We start from the raw sequence: 21,660 nt of genomic DNA, 5'->3' as shown, positions 1-21,660 counted from the left end.
GCATGGATCAGAAAAGATAACGTCATTGGATTAAAATCTTCAGTTAGTGAGTGCTTTAGTAGGTGTGGCCTGTTGTAACCTCCAGCTGTTTGTTTACGTTTTGGTTTGGCTCTTCTGTTAAAGGGAAATGAAAGGTGTGTTTTTTTCATTTATTTATCTGATTGTTGATAATATTATTGTTTATCTCGTTTTAAATATTCATACCTATATATTACTTACAATACATTTCTCGTAACATTTAATAAATATTTTAATTGCTTATTTTTTTGTTTTTGCTCTGATTTTATTTTTTTTTATAATAGTGGTATTTGTAAAGTTCTCTTATTTTTTTAATGTTTATTATTCGTCATTAAGTTACTCTCATGTTTCCTCAATTTAATTAGTTGTATAATTCATATCTGATTTTGCTTAGAAGTATTTTATGGTCTTACACAATTGATAATTAGTAGTCAACTGTTAAGAATGATCAAAATTATATATCAATATTTTGACATTGTACATGTTGTCCTTAAGGGAATAGTATTTGTTTGAATTTGAATAACTCCTTTTATTTTGTTCCTATTTATGTAATTTAGATATTACACTCAATCTTCTTGAGATCAGCTCTCAGTTGTCGAAACTAAGCTGTACTAAATCCTAAATAGCTAGGACATACTATATAAATTATTTAATATAATATTTGAAGTACTACTTTAGCCAATACTATTATTAAAAGTAATAGTAATATGTATTTTTAAATCATACTTAAACTTAAAAAGTATCCATTCAAATCATGTCTTATCACTAATATGAGAAGATGGTCAGGGGTGCAGTCAGTAATGACTAATGGGTGTATCACAAAGTTTTGGAACCTATAATTTAGTGAATCATTCAACTTGGTTGTGGTGAATGACTCCACAATTTTCATTATCTTTTTTGGCTAAATTTTGTTCTATAAAGTAAAATCCGAATTTTCTGTGGTATCTATTATACTTGTTTGCTACTATGTTTTTCACATTCTCATAGCTGGAAATGAATAAACTGAAATAGCTACACATTTGGAAAAATTCAGGTAAGGATGTCAATTTTGAAAACCTTATGGAACATATTTGAAGAGAGGGCTTTACCCATAGTAAATTCCTTCTTATATTAATGGAAGATTGTTAATTATCAAAACCTCATAGATAATATTTGAAGAAAAAGTTCTAGTTATGATAAAAAAAAAAAAATGGTCTTGCATTCAGCCTTTGATGAGGAAGTACTGTTTCTAGATAAAGGGCTGTACAAGGAAATAATTTGGTCAGTATCAGACTCGACTATCAGGTTTCCTCCTAATTTAAGGATACCTGCTGTATATAGGATGGGTAGGGTGCCCTTGGATTGGTCCACCGCTACAGTCATACAGATCTATAGATAAGAGCACAGTGCCTTATTCACTGAGCTACCCCACTCCCTATAAGTCTCATGATATACTTAATTTTGGCTAAATAAACGGGACACATTTTATCCATATGGATAAATGTATCAGAAGTGAGAGATACTTTTATTATATTAAGATTATATAATGACCAATAAATTTAAATAGCATAGTCTTAATCAAATTAAAAATAAAAACTACTAATACTAATTATATATAATATAAAGAAATATTCACATTTCTTTGCATTATATAACTTTACATTTTTATTTCCTTAATTATGTTGTTTTACTTATTCAATTACCTATATATATATACATTTTATTTTCCCCTTATTTCATCACTTTATTTTTATTAATTTCATTCTGTATGATTATTTACTATATGTTATTCTGTTTATATTTTTTTTTTGTATTCATTGGTTGTTATCTTGTTCTTTGTTCTTAGCTCTGATGAAGGCTAGAAATTCTGGCCGAAACATTGGCACTATTAAATTACTTCTCTTCAACTTATTTGGGTTATATTGTGACCGCACCCCTAAACAACTTCTCATACATATGTAGTTATTCTTAATATATTTATATTATTTTTTCTGGTAGAGATTACTCTTTTGGAACTTCTTTACTTTATGTCAACATCCAAAATTGGCCTAATAAAGAATCAAGAAAATTAAAGGTTTGATACTGAGGTCCTTTACCCTCTCAAAATAAAATTTAAATAAACCAAACCTTATTCCAAAGGAAAGCATATGTCTTATGCTTAACAGAAACATATTTGTATTGTATTCATATGAACTGTGACAGATTAATAAATGTTTTTGATTTGAGTTTTATAAATTGTGTTCGTCTTTAGAATCTAAAAATATGCTACATATTTACTAAGATTCTCTGTACTTTTTAGGATTATTAACTACTATTAATACCAACTTAAAAGTTTTATTGAAAGAATGCTGATTAAATTGAGACATCAATAAATAAAATTATCATATTGGTGATTCTACAAATATTATTTTATATTATTATTAATAATATTAGGACTTTAGGAGAGTGTTAGGATTTTGGAAACCATGTTAGAATATATTGAAGATATAGCAATACCTTAGTAAATATTTAGCATACATAGTAAAGAATATTGTAATAAGGAATTTTTTCCTTCCTCCTGGTGTGATCTGTGTGGAAATAGAGGGAATCACTCTCCAGTTAAGAGACATAAGTCTGCTGTAATTTTATTGACCTTCCAATGTTTATACACATCTGAAAGATCATATCCCTCATAAATACCACTCCAATATTGTATAGTCTATCTTTTGTTCCACTATCAACTTATAATACAAAGACCAAAAATCTTGAAAATAAGATTTTTCAACATAAATATTTTTAAACTATTACTTCTTGAAACCCTACTGTCTCAAAACTTTCTGAGCTCACATTATCCATAATTCACTCTTTTAACTTTGACTACACTTTTATCCTAGCCCTTTTTTAAAAATTTTAAATAATTAATTTAATTTTAACCATGCATTTATCCATTTTTCGATTATTTGGGTCCCATTAGTCTGTTAACATGGCATTAGTTTTCATGCAAAATAGACTTAAAAATATAAAATAAAAGTATGATAAGATTCCTTAACCTTTATGAGGTTTATTATTTCATTTATAATTTACTTTTTGTGCTGTATTCTTAATGAGTTATTATTACTGGTATAATCACTGTTTAAAGTATTATCTTCTTCTATCTATGTTCTCAAAATGTTAGCGAGTTTGAGAACTATCATATGAATGTTTATTTTAATTGTCTTTATTTGTGTTTCAGATAAAAAATGTACAAGAAGATAATATTTTATTTTTGTATCCCTGTTTTGGTTCACTGTGACATTTTGGATCAAGACGATCAAGATTTACAATGTCCGCAGTATTGGGTTAAGTTTCAAAATTCATGCTATAGATTCATCAAATCTCCACGTAAATCAAGAAATGAAGCTAATAGAAACTGCCAGGTTAGTGTCATTTTGTTTAACCCATTTGTGGCCAAGCTAACTTTTTTGTAGTGAATGGGAAGTTTAGAGTGTTTGTCAAGTAGGTGTTGTAGTAATTGAAACTTTTGAAATTAAAATTATTTATAATGAGGTGTTATTAGTTGACCATAGATTAATAGGAGAAGATAAATACAAATAAACAAAAAAAATTATTTATTTGTGCCAATGTTTTGACCTGAATTTCAGACCTTTATCAGGGCTTAGAAGAAGAAAAAAAAAAGAGATTAAAACCATAGTTCAGAGAAACATAAAAATAAAAGAAAATAATAAATGAACAAATTTGGAAATATATATAACAATGAATTAAGTAGAAAGTAGTTGATTAATAACTATATAAGTAGATAGTAGTTGATAACAATAGAAGATGAAATAAAATGTCTTGGAAGTAAGAACTATACAAAATAAATTATGAAAAATTAAAAAGCAAAAAGTGAAACAAAGAGGAATAGGATCATTAAGATGAGAGTGGATATAAGAAAGGTTGTTATCAGATCTGAAGGCAGGTCCGAGGTTGGGATTAGAGGAACTAACTATTCCCTAGCCTATTCCCAAATATTTATAACCTATTCAATTTATTAAAACACCCATAATTTTTTTTTCGACTACTCCTTTCTATATTACTGACCCTCCACTTTTTTCTATGTTTATTTTGCCTTTAGTTATTTTCTATAGTCACCTTTCATGTACAGATTATTTCCATTTTCTCATCTTCATCATCATTCATTTATTTAGCCCAAATATATATTTCTACTATTTTCTGACCTTTCATTCTCATAGTTCTTTATTTCACACTTTTATTGTTCAAACTTCAATTTAATTTAATTTCTTCTCCCTTGTTTTATCTTGACGGTCTCTCATGGTTATTTATTCTTGGCCGTAATTATTTCCGTTCGATGTAACTTTTTTTTTTTTTTTTTTTTGCCTGCTCTCAATCAGTAAAGTTATAATTCAATCACTCTAGTCAGAAACTCTGCTGGAGCATGTAAATCTTCCTCTCGTTTCTAATATTTATTTATTTCTTTTTTTGTTTTCCATATTTCTTCTCCCTTGTTCCATCTTTTTTTTTTCCCAGACACTATGTTTATTTTAACTTATTTTTTTTACTCATCTATATAACTGTACAATTTTTATTCATTGTAACACAATTTTTATTTATTTTCTTTCTTGCTCATTGTTTCATATATATCATTTTTCTTTCATACATTTCACTATATTGATTTAAATTGTATTTCATTATTATAGACACTGCTTAAATATCTTATTGGATTAAGTCCATTACTCATCATTTACTTTTTTGTTGCACCTTTCATTATGTTTATTTCTTCAACACTTTCTGTTTTTTAATTTTTCACAATTTGTTTTGTATAGCTCTTACTTCTATAATATTATATTTCATCTCCTATTGTTATCAATCAATCAACTACTATAGTAATCTTGTTCTATAGTTATTAATCAACTGCTTTCTACTTAATTCATTACTATGTATATTTCCAAATTTGTTTGTTTATTATTTTCCTTTATTTTTATATTTTTCTGTGTGATAGTTATCTCTCTTTTTTTCTTTCCTTTTTTAGCCCTAATGAAGGCCTGAAATTTAGGTCAAAATGTCAGCACAAATAAATAAGTTTTTTGTTTATTACCTGACCGCACCCTCAGCCATCTCCTAAAATTTTTTATTTTTGTTACTTTTCCTTATCAATTGAATTGACAAAACATTCCGTCCAAATATTTGTTTGGTCATTTGAACTGAAGACCTAGTAACGTTTTACTATTGTAAAGAGGTTTCAATGCTAAATTTCTTTAATTTATTTTTTCTTAGTGTATCTTCAAGTTTTCAAATAATTAAAAGTGTACGTAAAACAAAAGACTCATAATTTCTAATGTTGTGTGCAGTTCAAAGTAAATGTTTATCATTTAATAATTTTATTTATGTTGTGCTTATAGGCTTATGAAGCAGAACTTGCTAGTGTAAGCAGTCCAGAAGAGCATGGTTTTTTAGTTTATCAACTGTCATTACAAGATCCACAACATAGAAGATGGTATATTGGTGCTCGACAGCAGAGTCCAGATTATTGGATAAATGATGGTGATGGTTCATCACTAAATGATTTAGATGCAGCTTTCTTGAATGAAAGAGGGAATGATTTGGCACAAAGTTCTTATCTTGTTTACAAGTAATTTTCTTCTTTTGTTTTGATAAGATATTTTTTTAAATATAATTTTAAATCTTTATTTTCAGTGATTTATAAATGTTAAGCAATCATAATATTAAATATATATATAATTCGACCGTAAAACTTAAATATAAGAAGATGGTCAGGGTTGCGGTCAAAAAAAGAACAAATAGTTTATTACTATTTAATGCCCAACGTTTCACCCCACTTTGCAGGGCTTCATCAGGGCTGTTCAAAGCAGAAGGTTGAATGGCAACTGTTTCTTATTTAGAGCTCTTGAACGTATTTTTTAAAATATAAAATTTTGATTTAGATTAGGTTTATTCAAACATAAAAAAAAAAAGTATAAAACAAATTTATTTTGATACAAGAGCAAACTAGTTTTAAAATAATTCAAAAAACAAACCTAATTATAAAATAGAAATAAACATAAAATAATATTTTGAGACAGAGAAAGTTGTAAAAAAGAATCAAAATTCTGATATATCATATTATAAGAACATAACACTAATCTAAAAAAAAAAAAAAATGCTGAGTCTGAAGAAATCTTTTGTGCTCTACTGGTGCAAGTGAACACTGTATGACTAGGACATATTGGTCTTTTACACTGGTGGCAATTCTTTTTTGTTTAGAATACCTGAATATAACCCAGAAATTTACTAAACATAGTATTCTTACGGCGCAGCGATGACATCATAAGAAAACATGATAAGAAAAATTTTTATTATAAAGACCGCTCTAACATACACTTACAGTATTGAAATACAATTCATAATAAATAATACGAACCTAATTTCTCTTTGATGCTAAGTATGTCTCTTCAAACTACCTACATTTCCCTAATTCTGCTAATTTTTTCCCTTGAAAAAAAAACATTTTTATGGATTAAATACACTTGGAGCACGTGAGAAAAAATCTTCACAACTAGAATATTTTTATAGCAGCCTCAGTTGCGTGTGCGATAATGTCTCATGAGCAGTGTATATTGTCAGGGAAAGAGGACTAGACGCTTACCCAGAGTTGCTACTGTGGTGGGGAGCAAGGTATAGAAGGAAGATACTATGAACTACAGATTCCCATAAAATGGAACCACAGTCCCCCTCTAGCAGCTTCCAGAACCGGAAAACCTATTAAAATGAGAGAGATTCTCACACAGCGACCAATGACAGGTTAAATTAAAGATGAGATTCAAATATAAGTACGGACAGTCTAAGGTGCTTTTTCAATAAAAGCTTTTCATTTTTGGGGACCTTAACAGCAAAGGTACCATATAGTACCTAGGAAGATGTTGATACCAGTAGTTTGGTCCTAGTATTGATAATAATTATAATATCTCCTTTTATTAAAACAATTAGTATTTGTTACACTTGTGTTTACATTTATAATCTCTGGTAGAAAAATCTATTTAGAATTTTTATCTTATATTCAAACAAACTGTGTGAGACAAACTGCTGATATAGGGAAACTCATTTTAGTAATTTTTTTTATTAATGGTTAAATTTTCTAAATTCTATAAGTTGCCAAGATATTTCTTTATATAAAAAAAAGAAATTTTCCTTCAAAGAAAAATCCTTTATTCTATTTCATGCGTCACTGACATTTCAGGGTGTTCTCTCATCCTCGGCATATTCTATGTTTGTATTTGTCTCATATCTTTTTGTGTTCAGACTTCAGATTAAACTAAACTAAAAACAAAATATCTCAAGGATGGGGGAACAACCTGAAGTAATGAAATAAAATAAAGGATTGTTCTATGAAGGTAGAATTTTTTTCATTGATATAATGGATTGAACTTTATTTTTTGGCTCTATCAGTGCCTGTAACCTGCTTTCTAGAATAGTGGTGTACAGTTTGTATGTTATATGGGATAACTATATTGGTCACATTCACATTGCATAGTTAACACATTCCTAGTCCTTCAAAATAACTCTACTGTCCCATATTTTTTGAAAAAGTGCTTGTCATGATTTTATCATTTCATTACCTCCATATTTGATGAATTCTGGAAAGGTTCCATCTTTGCCTGGTGCTTTGCCTAGCTTCAATGATCCAGGGCCCTTTCTAGATCTTCCTCTCATATTGTATTAGATCCTTCTTCTTCCTCCTGAACGTTCATTAACTCTTCTTCAGGGGATTGTTTGGGGTCAGAGAATTGTGAAGACTAGTGTTGTCTCCATCTATCCAAGATCTTTTCTGGGTCAGAGATCATATGTCTGCTTTTATTTTTTATGTTTTTGATCTCTTCGGAAGTTTTACCCTTAAGTGCTGTTACTTTTTTCCAAAAGAGCTTTATATTCTCTCTGTAGTCCCTGTCTAGGCATTTTCCGAATTCCTCCCACGACTTCTTCTTGGCCTCTCTTACAATATGTTTAGCATCATTTCTCCACTGATCATACTCTTCCCTTTTCTGTGGTGTACGATTCCGCAGGTAAGCCTTCCGTGCTTCTTTCTATCTGTGGACCAATTCTTGGACTTCTTCATTTAACCGTTTAGTGCCCTTGAGTCTTGTGTTCATTTTCTTCACTCCAACACTAGAAAAGATTAGGCCGGATCCCGACCTGGAAGACTAACCCAGGATCACATTCGCCCTCAAAACTATCATAGAAAAGGTATGAGATAGAAATGAGAGTAATTATATTGTTTTTTTAGACCTAAAAGCTGCCTTTGATTCAGTACCCTGATATGAAATCTGGAGGGTACTTAGAGCCAAAAGAATTTCTGCAGACCTCCTGGAAGTGATTAAATCAACTTATCAAAACCCTAAAGGAATAGTACCTATCATTGGGCAAGAGTCAAAGCCATTTTCTTTGGAAAGAGGTGTGAAACAAGGAGATAGCCTCAGTCCATTATTATATGCAATACTATTTTGGGAAAGAAGGATGTAGGTAAGGACATCAAACTTCATATCTTTAAAGCAATATATCTACCAACACTATTATGTGCCAGTGAAAGCTGGGTAACCCAAGACAAGCACTTAAGCAGGATTATGGCTGCTGAAATGCGATTTTTGCTAAGAATATTGAGCCAAACTTGGAGAGATAGGATAAGGAATGAAAGAATAAGAGAAGAACTTCAGATCCCCTCAGTGAAATCAGTGATGGAACAACGACAGCTCCGATGTTATGGACATATCTGTAAAATGGGGGAAGACAGAGTGCCAAGAAAATGTATGGACCCAAGGCCGACTGTTAGAAGACCACAAGGCAGACCTAGGAGGAGCTATATGGATGGAGCATATCCAACGACTAGGTCTGGAAAGAGGAAAACTCTGGCTCAGATGAAGATGCTTGCAGAGACCAAGCTGTGTGTACCAAGTGGTTAGAGGCCTTCTACGCTGGAAGGCACTCAAGGAGGACGAGAAAGAAGAAGGAGAAGAACTTTATTTTTCCCATAAAATCAGATGTAAAACTAGCTATCTCTTTTTCCTCTGGATAGAGCACACATAGTCTATGAGAAACTTCCAGGCATTCCTATCGTACACTGTACTCCTCTCCTCTTCCGAGCACTTCACTTTGGATTTTCCAAAAATCAAGTGAGGTGTAGAATATTTCATAATGTACATAATTTTGATAAATCCACTTTTGTTGTCTCAGTATCGTATTTAACTGTTTTGCATTTTTATTTCCAGATTCTCCAATGAAGTAAAAAGATGGGGCTTTGAAGGTGCTAGTGGTGAAGAAGAACTGTTGTATATATGTGAACTTCCTATTACAAAAGTTCATTATTTAGTGGTAGATGATAGAACATATCAGTATGGTGTTGATATTAAAGATCCCTCAAAAATTCCACATGGTCCATATTTTATAAAACAACCTGTTGATGTTGTTTTTGACTTATCTAAAATCAAGATTCACAACTATGTTACTTTAAGGTAAAATTTTGTTTTTAAGTTGTATCCTAGTTTGTTTCAAATGTCACATTTTCATCTTTGTTTTAGTTCTATATTTTGAAATATAGGATCCAAAAGTAAAACGTAATGATTTAAAAAAGTAAACTATTTATGAAAGTATTGATTCTTTATATACAAATATGAAGTATAAAAATAGTGATTTCGTGTTCGATATAAAAGAAAAACTGTTTTCTCAACATATAAGATCAAATGATTTTTATTATCATTATTTATTAAATTTAAGAGTGGAAAACAGCTAATGGTACTCATTGCCCTACAGGATTATTTGAATTTTGGTTGAGGACTTGTGTGGTTATGGTAGGGAAACAGTGACAGTTTTCTACCTCACATCACCAATATGGCTTTCTGTTTAGTTTAAATGAAGTTTTCGACAGGTGCATACATTTCAATCGAAAATATTTGGCAAAAATTTTAAGACTGCATAAATATGTTTGGCAGATGTAGTTTTTTTGAAGACAGTTTTCTTTGTGTCATTTGCCAAATCCCTCAATTCATTTTCAACAAAATATACTTTAAATTTTTGTTTACTTTTTTTTCTTATAAGAGATAGAGAAGTAGCAAAACATGTTTTAAAGTAGAAAGAGTATTTTAGAGTATTATCTTCATCTTAGTGTGAATAATAACAAACATTTTGTGCGTTATAGTTTTTATTTATTTATTTTTTTTTTTTATGGAATTTCAATTCTATCCTTCATTAAGTTTATGGCTTAGTATAATTAATATTGTTTTTATAGTTCCAATTAATGATTCTGGATGGCTTTTGGTTTTGTACTCTCCTTGTTAATACTGTCTTATTTCATCTCTATCCTTGAACAGAATCCTGTCTTATGTATATAAATTGAATTGTGAAACTTGTCTATCTAATTTCAATGATTTCCTTAACCCTTTGAACTCTAAGGATGCATATATGCGTTTGGCGAAAGCCATCCGTGTAGACCAAGGCCGGATATATGTGTTTTCTCTAAGTCATCGGCATGGACTAAAGGGACATGTATGCGTTTTGTTGATTTTTTCGATCAATATGCAGTCACTTTCGTGTAAAATTAATACAGGAGCACTTGTTAGTAATTTGCCTTCCTTGGGTAGCAGTCGGGCACCATTAGGGTCATAAAGATCTCCGAGAATTTCCTAAATGGAAATCCCTTTTTATGTCATTCGCAATAAGCATAAGCAATCAGATTTCAAGATAATTACCTGGACTATCACCTTTTCTTGACTTAAATCACTCAAAATGACTCAGTCATCAGTATTGTCCTGTGAATGTAAGAACCTCACGGTCTCGCTCGTGTCAACAACGATAGTGCCATATATAATTTGTTGGATTATTTTTTATTCGTAACATCCTACAAATTGTCAAATCTTGAAGAATATTTCACAAAGGACGACAGTGAAAGAGAATATATTGATTCACTATCATCAGACAGTGAATCAGAAGGATCAGTCGATAAAAGAAGAAAAATAGAAAACGGCCCAGGAAATTAAGTACATCATTGGGAGAGGAAAATTCAGAAGGGGGTGAAAATATTTAGACCTCTCACCAAGATAGAACATTATTTTGGTCAAAAAGGAACTTAACCCCTGTACTACATATCTTTTACTACTAAAATTCAGAAGTAAAAGGAAATCCAAATCCAGAATCAACACCCTTAGAAGCCTTTCAAATGATGTTTCTGGAGGAATTAGTTTCTAAAATTACCGAGCAGTCAAACAATTATTTCAAATGCGTTCAACAGTGTACAGGCTACTATACGAGTTCCCGTTTGAAGTATTGGAAGGATGCTTCAGTCTGTGAAATGTATGATTATTATGCATTTCAATGCTAATGCCGTGTTTGAAGAAACTTTCTTTGAAGGAATACTGGTCAACAGATGAACTGTTGAAAAGCGGTATCTTCCACAAAATTATGCCATGGGATTGGCACTTGATGTTATTACAACTGTTAAATGATAATAGTACAACCACTAATGATCCTTTAACCAATATACGGCCAGTCATCAATAAGATAAAAACTTCCTTTTCGTAGTCATTTGTACTGTACAAAAATCTATGCATAGACGAAAGTCTTTTACTCTACAAGGGCAGATGTTATTTTAAACAATTTATACCATCCAAGAGAAGTATGTTTGGCATTAAATCATTTGTCCTGTTTGATTGCAAGACTAATCATATATTGGACTTTATAATTCATAATGGTCAAAAAACAAACATCAATAGAAGTGTCACAGCCATTGGAATCTCTGGAAATTTTGTGATTATGCTGCTTCAGCCATATCTCAAAAAGCCCATTCAGTAATTACAGATAATTGTTACACGAGCCCACTATTTTAAACTTTGCTACATGACAAGAAAACCAACACATTTGGAACAGCTCAGAAAAATGGATGATAAATGCCCCACATGGAAGAAAAATTGAAGAGAGGAGAAACTTGCCACCTGTCGACTGACATTTTATTGGTAATGAAATGGCATGATAAGAAAGAGGTTTGGATATTATCTTCTGCACATGCTACATTGACTGAAACTGGGAAGAAAGATTATCGTACAGGAGAAACCATCATGTATTAATGTTTATAATTCCAACTTGGGTGCTGTAGAGAGTTGATATGATCTTAAATACACTTAATTCGGTTAGGAAGACGATAAAATGTTGTATAGAATTTTTTTTCCACTTGTTAGATTTATTCGTATATAATATTGTTTTACATAAAAATTGTACTGTTACCTAACAAAGATTTAGTGAATTTCATTTAGCACTAATGAAAGACATTTTACGAAAATATCCACAAAGTAGAAGTATGGCATGGCTGGAGGAGGAAAAAGAAAATCTGAGGATTTACTGTTTCGGCTAATTGAAAGGCATTTTCTGTTGAAATATGAGAATCATGCAGGCATAAAATACTTGACTAGAAGAAAGTGTGTTATTTTTGTAAAAAGTAAAAGAATGAGTGATACACAATACGATGTCAGTCTATGTATCGATAATTGTTTTGAAATTTTCCACACACAATTAAATCATTAATTTCTGTTATATATATTAAATTTAAGTTTTTAGTTGATTGTAAAATTTAATGTTTATAATGAATAACTTTAATACTTAAAAATAATACTCTTTAATTATTTAACCTTCTGCAAAAGAATTACTATAATTTATTACTGTTTGCAACTTGAACAGTGACTTCAGTGTAGCGAAAAAGTATTCTGGCCAAAGCGATGGTCAGCGCTAGCCACACTGTCCTTACAGACTGTTTTGCTTTAAAGAATTCAGAGCTCAAAAGGTTAAAAAAAATTTTCACGCTTACATTTTATTGATCTTTTAATTAATAATTATTTTTATGTAGTACACTGTTGAAAATGTTTTAAATGATTAATTATTTGTTGGGGAAAACCTGCAAATAAATCATCTCAACATTTAACAAACTCATGTCTCACACAGGGTTGAAATTTAATTATATACATACGCCTCTTTTCAGGTTTTTACTACTTTGCTGTACAGAAGCATTTAGTATTTTTGATTATTTATATTTTAGTTATTATTTACAATATTTTTTTTAAATTTTAGAGTTGATTTTTCTAATTTTTTTTTCTCTCTCTATGATTTACTATCAGTATCATCCTTTGGTATATTGTTTTGAATTTTTAATAATTGTAAACTTTAGATTCATTTACATAAATATTTTAAAATAATATAATAATTTACATTTTCAAAAAACATTAATATTGTGCTAACATGTTTATAGTTGTCTAGCTGGAGGCTATCCCACTCCTACATATGATTGGTACAAAGAAGATTATGTCAATGATGTTCTTGTTGCTAAGAGAATTGATCCTTTATCTGATGAAAGATTTACAATCAGTGGTGGTACCTTTATTATAAATTCTCCTAGACAGGTAAAGTTCTTAGAAAATGATAACCCTAACATTATTTAACTAGGTTATGCTTTTTTATTATAAATAAAACTTTCTTATTATTTTGTCTTCAGATTTTTCTATTTACAATTTCTGTTAATATACTGATAAATGACTAACTTACATTTAATTTATAGCATTTCCTTTTTTAGGGAAACCTTTTCCAATTCAGTTGTAAATTTTTCCATTTAAATGAAACTTTTTCCACTTCAATTGCAACAAAACCGGACTTGATTAATTCATGAAAGTTTTATTTTATTTATTTAAAAATAATTTTGTTAATCTAAATAATAACTTTTCAAATAATTTTAGCATGTTCTTCCGATATTTATTTCATTTACTAGATGATCTATAATGAGTGCTAATTTAAACTAGATATAAAATCATTGACAAAAATATAAGTAAATAAGAATTTCTAATTGCTTATTAATACAATTATATTTTTTATTTTTTGGAGGGAGTGAAGAACATGGATGTAGAGGAACCCAGAAGTTACAATAAACTGATACATGCATGCGAGGTCAATAAGGTTGATAATATATACATCATAGGTTATGATAGGTTGATGATATATATATAACAATAATCTGAACCTTTGAATACCTAGTGAACAGTCCTAATATTCAAAAATAAAAAAAGTAACTATATATTGAAAGGGACACATGCGATCTAAAATCCAATTCAAAAAATAGAATTAGGACCCCTGAATACTCAATAAACAATCACCATGTTGCACCATTTACAAATGTAACATTAAATTGAAATGCGCATAGGCCATAAAAAATTTGAATAAAAAAATGCAATCATAACTCTCAAAAACACTTTAAAAGATACCCATTTCAAAGAAAAATCCAAAAGTAACAATAAATTGTAATCTAAAATCTTATTAACAAAAAATAAGAAATCAGAAGAATTAAAAACCTGATGATCCCAATATTGAAGACAAATTTAAAAGAAATATTAAATCATTAAATAGATAAAGTCCACCTCCTTCTTCCCTCCCTTGAAAAAATAAAATCATGTAAATATGCATTTAGAAATAAATAAAAAGCTTTAATTTTTTTTTCATTAATTCTATCTATCTATAATCTGTGATTCTTGTTACCGCATAGAGGTGTGAGGTTCCTGCTTATACTGCCCCTCCAATTGTCTCTGTTCACCTCTCATATTCTCTCTTTCCACATTAGATTTAAAAGATACCCATTTCAAAGAAAAATCCAAAAGTAACAATAAATTGTAATCTAAAATCTTATTAACAAAAAATAAGAAATCAGAAGAATTAAAAACCTGATGATCCCAATATTGAAGACAAATTTAAAAGAAATATTAAATCATTAAATAGATAAAGTCCACCTCCTTCTTCCCTCCCTTGAAAAAATAAAATCATGTAAATATGCATTTAGAAATAAATAAAAAGCTTTAATTTTTTTTTCATTAATTCTATCTATCTATAATCTGTGATTCTTGTTACCGCATAGAGGTGTGAGGTTCCTGCTTATACTGCCCCTCCAATTGTCTCTGTTCACCTCTCATATTCTCTCTTTCCACATTAGATTTCTTCTACAGAATCCTTCCTGAGTGTTTTGCTTCCAGGTGATTCTGGATATGCCTCTAGACAGCGTCACCTCTACCTTGGCCTTATAATAATAATCTGTATTTATTCTGGGATTGATCCCTTTAGAATAATATACAGGAGTCAAAATTAGGCTTTAGAGCCTTAGAGTAAAATACAAAATAAAAATGAAATTATAAAACATCATAAAATATAATAAAACAACGAATGTGAAAAGATAAAAATGAACAACAATAATTAATAGAATGAGAATAGAGCAAATAAAATAAAGCCTTATGTCATATCCTAAAACATAATATGACTAACACTTCTGATAATAAGTAAAATGAAAGAAAAATGATAAAAAATCAAATACAATTAAACTAAAAATAATAAATCAAATGGTACAATTTCTGCTAATATACATATTTACAAGTATAAATGAAAATCTGAAACATTAAATACAGAAAATATATAAACCTTTTTGAAACTTTCAATTGTTATTCTTCCGGAATTGTGTGGACAGAAGGTGGTCGAATATACGGGGTTTGGAGATTGAAGGGTATTAGAACTATGAATAAAGGAGGGAGTAGAATTCCATAGGGAAGAGGAACGGAGGAGGAAAGATCTACCAAAGGCTGTGGTTTGATAGGCAGTTACATCTAAGTCTGAAGGTCATGAGTGGGTATTGCGGGAATACACTGAGGATTTAAATTGAAGAATACCAGAGATGAACAATGGATGGCAGGATTAGATAACTTGGTAGAGGAAGGAAACAAGAAAATATTTATGGCGAAAGGAGGGGTAAAGCCATTTTAACTCTTCCTAAAATTGGATGACAGAGGAATCCCTGGGGACCCCATAGATGAATCGTACAAAGCAATTAATTAACCATTTTAATTTTGCTTCGAGATCCCCAGAAACACCTCTGTAAATAACACACCAATAATCAAAGTGGGGAAATTTTAGGGAAGTAACCAGGGGCCTACGGGTTTCAACAGGAAGTAGGTGACAAAGATAATTTAAATGCTTTAGGGTGGAGAAGATACGACGGGAAATATCAGAGACGTGGTTTTTCCTGGAGAGAGCTTGTAGTCTTTTCTGACAAGATGGTGGTTTGGCATTTTAAGATGGCCAGACCACCTTAGTTGGAATTTCTCTATACTGGTGTTTATGACTTTCACCCTGAAAGTAGTCGATATTGTAGTATTCCTTATCCTGTCCTGCTTGGTTCTGTTTTCCACCTTCTTCAGGTACTGCCTTTCCATTGCCTGGATTTCTCCTTGTTATTTGTTTTGTTGTTATTTTCCAGGACTCAGAGGAAGATATGATCAGTGGTACAAATGTGGACTTGTATACCTTGATTTTGGTATCTTCAGGTACCTGGAAGGTCTCCATCTGTTTTCTGTTTAGGTAGGTTTTATTTAGGGTCCAAAACATTTGTCCAGCAGCATTAATACGTTCCTGGATTTCTGAGTCATTTCAGCCTGACTCATCTTAATGAGATCCGAGGTACTTGAATGTTTGAATCTGTTCAAGTCTGACCCTATTTATCCTGAGTAATCTCACTACTCTCCTGGGTTTTTCATGCTAACAGATAGTAATTCCTGTTAGAGAATGTTTTGATCATACTGCAGGTCTCTATCATTGTTTGCTAATACTTCCATGTCATTGGCAAAACAAAATAGACTATAATTAATGAGTCTCAAGTTGGAGTATCCCAGGTGAAGACATTTCCAGCTTCTGTCTGAATTTCTCCTCTTTTCTTTTAGTATCTTGTTCTTTACTTCCCTCCAATTCAATTATATGCTCTTAATGACTCATCAGTGTTCTTTAGTAGGTGTAGTTTTCATTGGCCTTTCTTTTCAGCTACTGTTGTTTTGATTTCTGCAGTCCACAAAGGCATATTCTTCCTTCCTGTAACAATCTTTCTTGTTTCATAGACCAAAGCTTCTGCTTAATGAAGTATTTTCTTAATGGCACTTCGACTAGTATGTCATCACTAACCCAGGCCCAGGTAGTATGTCTGTCCTGAGCCATCCTCATAATTTTCTTCTTGTATCATGAGATTTCTTTCTGTTTTCTCAGGCTTTGGTATTTAATAGCTTCTTTAATTATTTCTTTCTTCTGTTTTCGCGTTCTTTTTCAGTCCAGACCCTGTCCAATTTCAACAATTCAGACTAAATTTCATAGCCTCTCTTAACTCTACAGTTGGTTTTGTCTTTTTAGAAATCTCTCTGGATGAGAAAATTGTCCTCAATTGATATTTCATCCCTGCTTTGTTCTTCTCTTGTGAATTAAATGGATGAAATCCACCTCCATTTTCTCCTCTTCAAAAAATAAAAATATAATCTTATTGATAAGCATTTAGAAATACACTTCAAAATTTTTTGTCTTTAATTTCATATCTAGTTGAAATTAGCTCTCACTATAGATTATCTAATAAATGAAATAAATTTTGGATGAATATGCAAAAATTATTTGATTAGTTATTATTAGAATTAACATGATTATTTTTAAATTAGCATACCTGGCAATGATTAATTATTGCTAGATTTGAGAATTTTTATAGATTAAATTAACACAATTTAAAGTTTGATATCAATTAATGTATTTAGTTTAAATTAAATATTTACTTATACATTATTATTTTGGTTACTTAAATTAAACCCACAAATGCAATAGAGAACTAAAAAGAATTTTTTTTTTTTATTTTTTATAAGCTATATCAATATATATTTTTTTTCATTTTACATTAAAACCCGAGATACTATATCTAGTTGTGACTTAGAGGAATGCTTTACCATAAGTATGTTGCAAAATGAAGATTCTTGAAAAATTAATAAATAAAATATATGTTGGTTGCTCATTGATTATCTAGTCAGTTGTTATTACTGTTTTATTCAATTATTAGTTCGTTATAATGGAATTATTGATGTAATTAATTGTTTATTATATCTATTTATTATATAATAGTAAAAAAACCTATGTAATAAAAATATATGATAATAGTATATGATTAAAATCGTTAATAAAAAATCAGATATTTCAACTACACTCAATTTACCAGATTTTGTGATGTCAAGACTGTTTCATGTCTCACTACTACTATTGGCCCAAAAATGATCTATGTAGGGAATTGACTATATTTCAATTGGGCATTGAAAATTTTGGAAGTATATAGCTTTTAATTTATATAATAAAAATAAACTAAATTCTAAGAAAACCTGCCGTAATTCTACTACAAAATTTTTAAAAATATAGATGAAAATTCAATAGGTCTTAACTAAATGGAAAAGGTCTTGACTAAAAAACAAACAATCCCTATATTCAAGATAACTCCAAAAGTAACTATAAATCAAAATGTGCATTCATAACTCCAAAAGTAACTATAAATCAAAATGTGCATTCATGGTCAAAAATCTGATAAAAAACATTGAATCAGGACTCTTGAAAACCATATATATGAACTCCAAAAGCAACAATAAAACAAAATGCAAATGCTTGATCTAAAATCTAATTCCAAAAATAGAATCAGCACACCCAAAAATCTGATAAACACTCCTCATAATGAAGAAAAATCTAAAAGTAAAGTAACAGTTCTTCTAGTTTTACTTGAATCTTAAGGATCCTATTCTTCTTTTACAACGACCCCATGTTGTATACCACATCTCTTGTTCCACTCTTTACTGTAGTTCTTCTTATATTGGCGAACCAAAAACCTTTTAAACAACTATATCATCCAACTTAAATATTTTTCTCTTCTGAACCATAGTAAAAGACTTATCTCTGAAATCTTTTATATTCAACCATAACCTTCTGTTTATTCAAAAACCGACATCGAAACTTATCCATAGTATCTCATGTGTTTACTTTTTTCTTATTCTTTCTTCCTTACCCACTTTATTAAGATATGTTCACGTCTAATTATAGTCATATTTACAAATTACTCCTTTTGACTTTTATAACTTTATATTTTACTTCTTTATTTCTGTTTTTTGTTACATATTTAATTATTTACATATACATTTTCTTTCTCACTTTTTCATTATTTTAATTTTAATTAATTTTCATTTTGTACTTATATTTACCTAATAAATTTTCTTATTCATATTCATGTTTCATTTTTTCTTTTGGATTATAGAACTTCATATTTTATTTCAATAATTCTGTTATTTTACATACATATGTAATTATTTACATATATCTTTTCTTTCTAAATTTTTCATAACTTTAATGTTAATTAATTTTCATTTTGTACATATATTTACCTTCTAGATTTTCTTATTTCTATTCATATTTCATTACTAGTTTGGTTTATATGACTTTTTATATTTGTTTCTTTAATTCGGTTATTTTACTTACTTAATTAATTACCTGTGCATTTTCTTTCTCACAACTTTTTTCAATAATTTCATTATCAATTGAAATCATTATTATTTGAAAATTATTTAAATCATTTCAAATAATTTTCATTTTATACATATATTTACTAACTAGATTTTCATATGTATATTATTTTCCTCTTTCATAATTTTAATATTTCTTATTCCCACACTGCCTTTATCTTCTTATGGTACTTAGACTATAAATTTTCTTTCAACACTGTTTATGTATCTATTATTTTCTAGTTATTCTGTATTTCCTTTTATTCATTATGGTTGTTATCTTGTTTTTTATTCTTAGCCCTGATGAAGAAGGCATGAACTTCAGGTCAAACGTTGGTACTAATTAAATAAGTTTTTTACTTATTGGTTTTCTTTATTGATCGTACCCCCCGAACCATCTCCTCATATCCGATATTCACGGTTAACTACTATTACATAATTAAAAAAAAAATTAACAATAAATTGAAAGGTGCATGTGTGATCAATAATCCATCTTATAAAATAGAATTAGAACCTTCAAAAACTTACTAAAAGATCCCTATATCCAAGAAAACTTCAGAAGTAACAATAAATCGAAATGTGTATTTCTTTACTGTTTGACAATATCATGGTCATAAATACTAAGTTATAAATATAATATGATTATTTTAGAAATATAAAAAATAATTTTTATAGAATAATTCAAGTCTAGGTTGGGTCCATAATTGAAATGAAAAAAATTACATTTGAAATGAAAGTAATTACATTTCAAATGGAAAGAGTTACAATTGAATTGTAAAATGTTATATTTGAAGTAGAAAATATTTCAACTGAAATGGAAAAAATTTACGATTAAAATTGATAAAGTTACTTCTGGCTTTGAAAAAGTTTCAATCAAGATGGATAAGGTTTTGATTGAAATGGAAAATTTACAATTAAAATTAAAAAGATTACATTTGACTTGGAAATAGTTTCAATTGAATTGGAAATACTATAAATGTTTGATATGACTATTATCTTCTCAGTATTTAAAAAATTTGGTGTTTAAAAACTTTATTGGTTATTAATATTTAAACATTAAAATAATTTACTAGCTTTGAAAATTCTATGAAATTCCAATCTTGCCTTTTCATAATAATTAAAAATGTTGACACCAGTATGACTTTTGTATTTACTGTTAACAACAACATAGTAAATTTGGTACTAATGTGATACCTTATTTGATTTGTGATTATTTATAATACCTTATTTGATTTGTAATTATTTATATTACCAGGATTGCTACATCCATCTCAGTAATCTTATAGTCCAGTAGAATATTGCAAATAAAACTGAAATTTTATTTAGTGAATGTCCAAAATAATTATCATGCTTTATTTTACATCAATCAATCAACTTTAGAAGTTAATTTATTGTTAATAAATTGGTTTGTTAGATATAAAGAATGAATGTAGTGTGAATCTACATTTTAAATCTCTTGTATCCCTAGGTATCATAAAATTTGTATTGAATGTTTAAAAAAAAATTAATTATGAAAGGAAACAATCTTTGAGTTTTATTGCATTATATAATAATACAAAGTTTAGTTCTTTGTGTGGTATTTTTTAAACTTTATATCTGTATTTTGTCTAATTTTTTTTAGGTGGAAGATAGAGGTTCATACCATTGCAAGGCTTCTAACGATTATGGTACAATAATCTCTGAAACTGTTACATTATCATTTGGTTCAATTGGAGACTTTAATCTTAAAAGGCCTCCAGAAAGTGGCAATGAGAATTGGGGAAAAGCTATAGCTTGTGATCCTCCTCAACATTTTCCAGGTGTGACATAATTTAATGATCAACAAAACTATAAAAAATTACATTATTTTTTCCCAACTAATACTACTTACTGTATGGTTCTAAAAATATGAATGGTAATATACAGAAAAATAACAAAATATTTTGACTTAAATAATATAAAAAATCCCTATTCATTGAATAAGTGTTTTTCTTGGTCCAATTTTACTGAATCCTAATACCTGTTTCAATTTGTCAGTTTCACTCAATAGTTAAGGGCGCTAAGTTATCTGTATGTTTCATTAATTTTATTGTAAAATTAAGGTCCCTTCAAGCTTTGGAAGAAATGTGCTAATGAGGGTATTTACCTTGTTATAATCATGAGAAGAGACTTGTAATCTCTGTTGTGACCCTCCAACATTTTCCAGGTGTGACATAATCTAATAAAATTAAATAAGGTGTGACATTAAAACTATGAAAATGTTTTGTTGAAGATCATTTTGTTTTCGAAAACAACTATGAATTCGGTACATAAATATATA

At 29.3% G+C, this 21,660-nt stretch overlaps 1 protein-coding gene across 1 annotated transcript in view; it reads left to right on the top strand.

Annotated features, from left to right (window-relative positions):
* Positions 1-21,660, top strand: part of Cont (Contactin) — a 112,112-nt gene continuing 90,452 nt past the window's right edge. Inside the window, exons 1-6 of the mRNA XM_067050975.1 lie at positions 1-134; positions 3,209-3,392; positions 5,376-5,605; positions 9,234-9,476; positions 13,253-13,403; positions 20,983-21,160. Coding sequence (XP_066907076.1) covers positions 3,216-3,392; positions 5,376-5,605; positions 9,234-9,476; positions 13,253-13,403; positions 20,983-21,160 — 979 coding nt within the window. The 5' untranslated portion in view covers positions 1-134; positions 3,209-3,215. The remainder of the gene's footprint in view (positions 135-3,208; positions 3,393-5,375; positions 5,606-9,233; positions 9,477-13,252; positions 13,404-20,982; positions 21,161-21,660) is intronic.

Source organism: Halyomorpha halys, unplaced genomic scaffold (genome assembly GCF_000696795.3).
Source record: "Halyomorpha halys isolate HHAL.00 unplaced genomic scaffold, Hhal_1.1 Scaffold688.1, whole genome shotgun sequence".
Classification (NCBI taxonomy): Eukaryota; Metazoa; Arthropoda; class Insecta; order Hemiptera; family Pentatomidae; genus Halyomorpha; species Halyomorpha halys.
The sequence above is the reverse complement of the archived record's forward strand: the minus strand, read 5'-3'. Positions and strand labels throughout refer to the sequence as shown.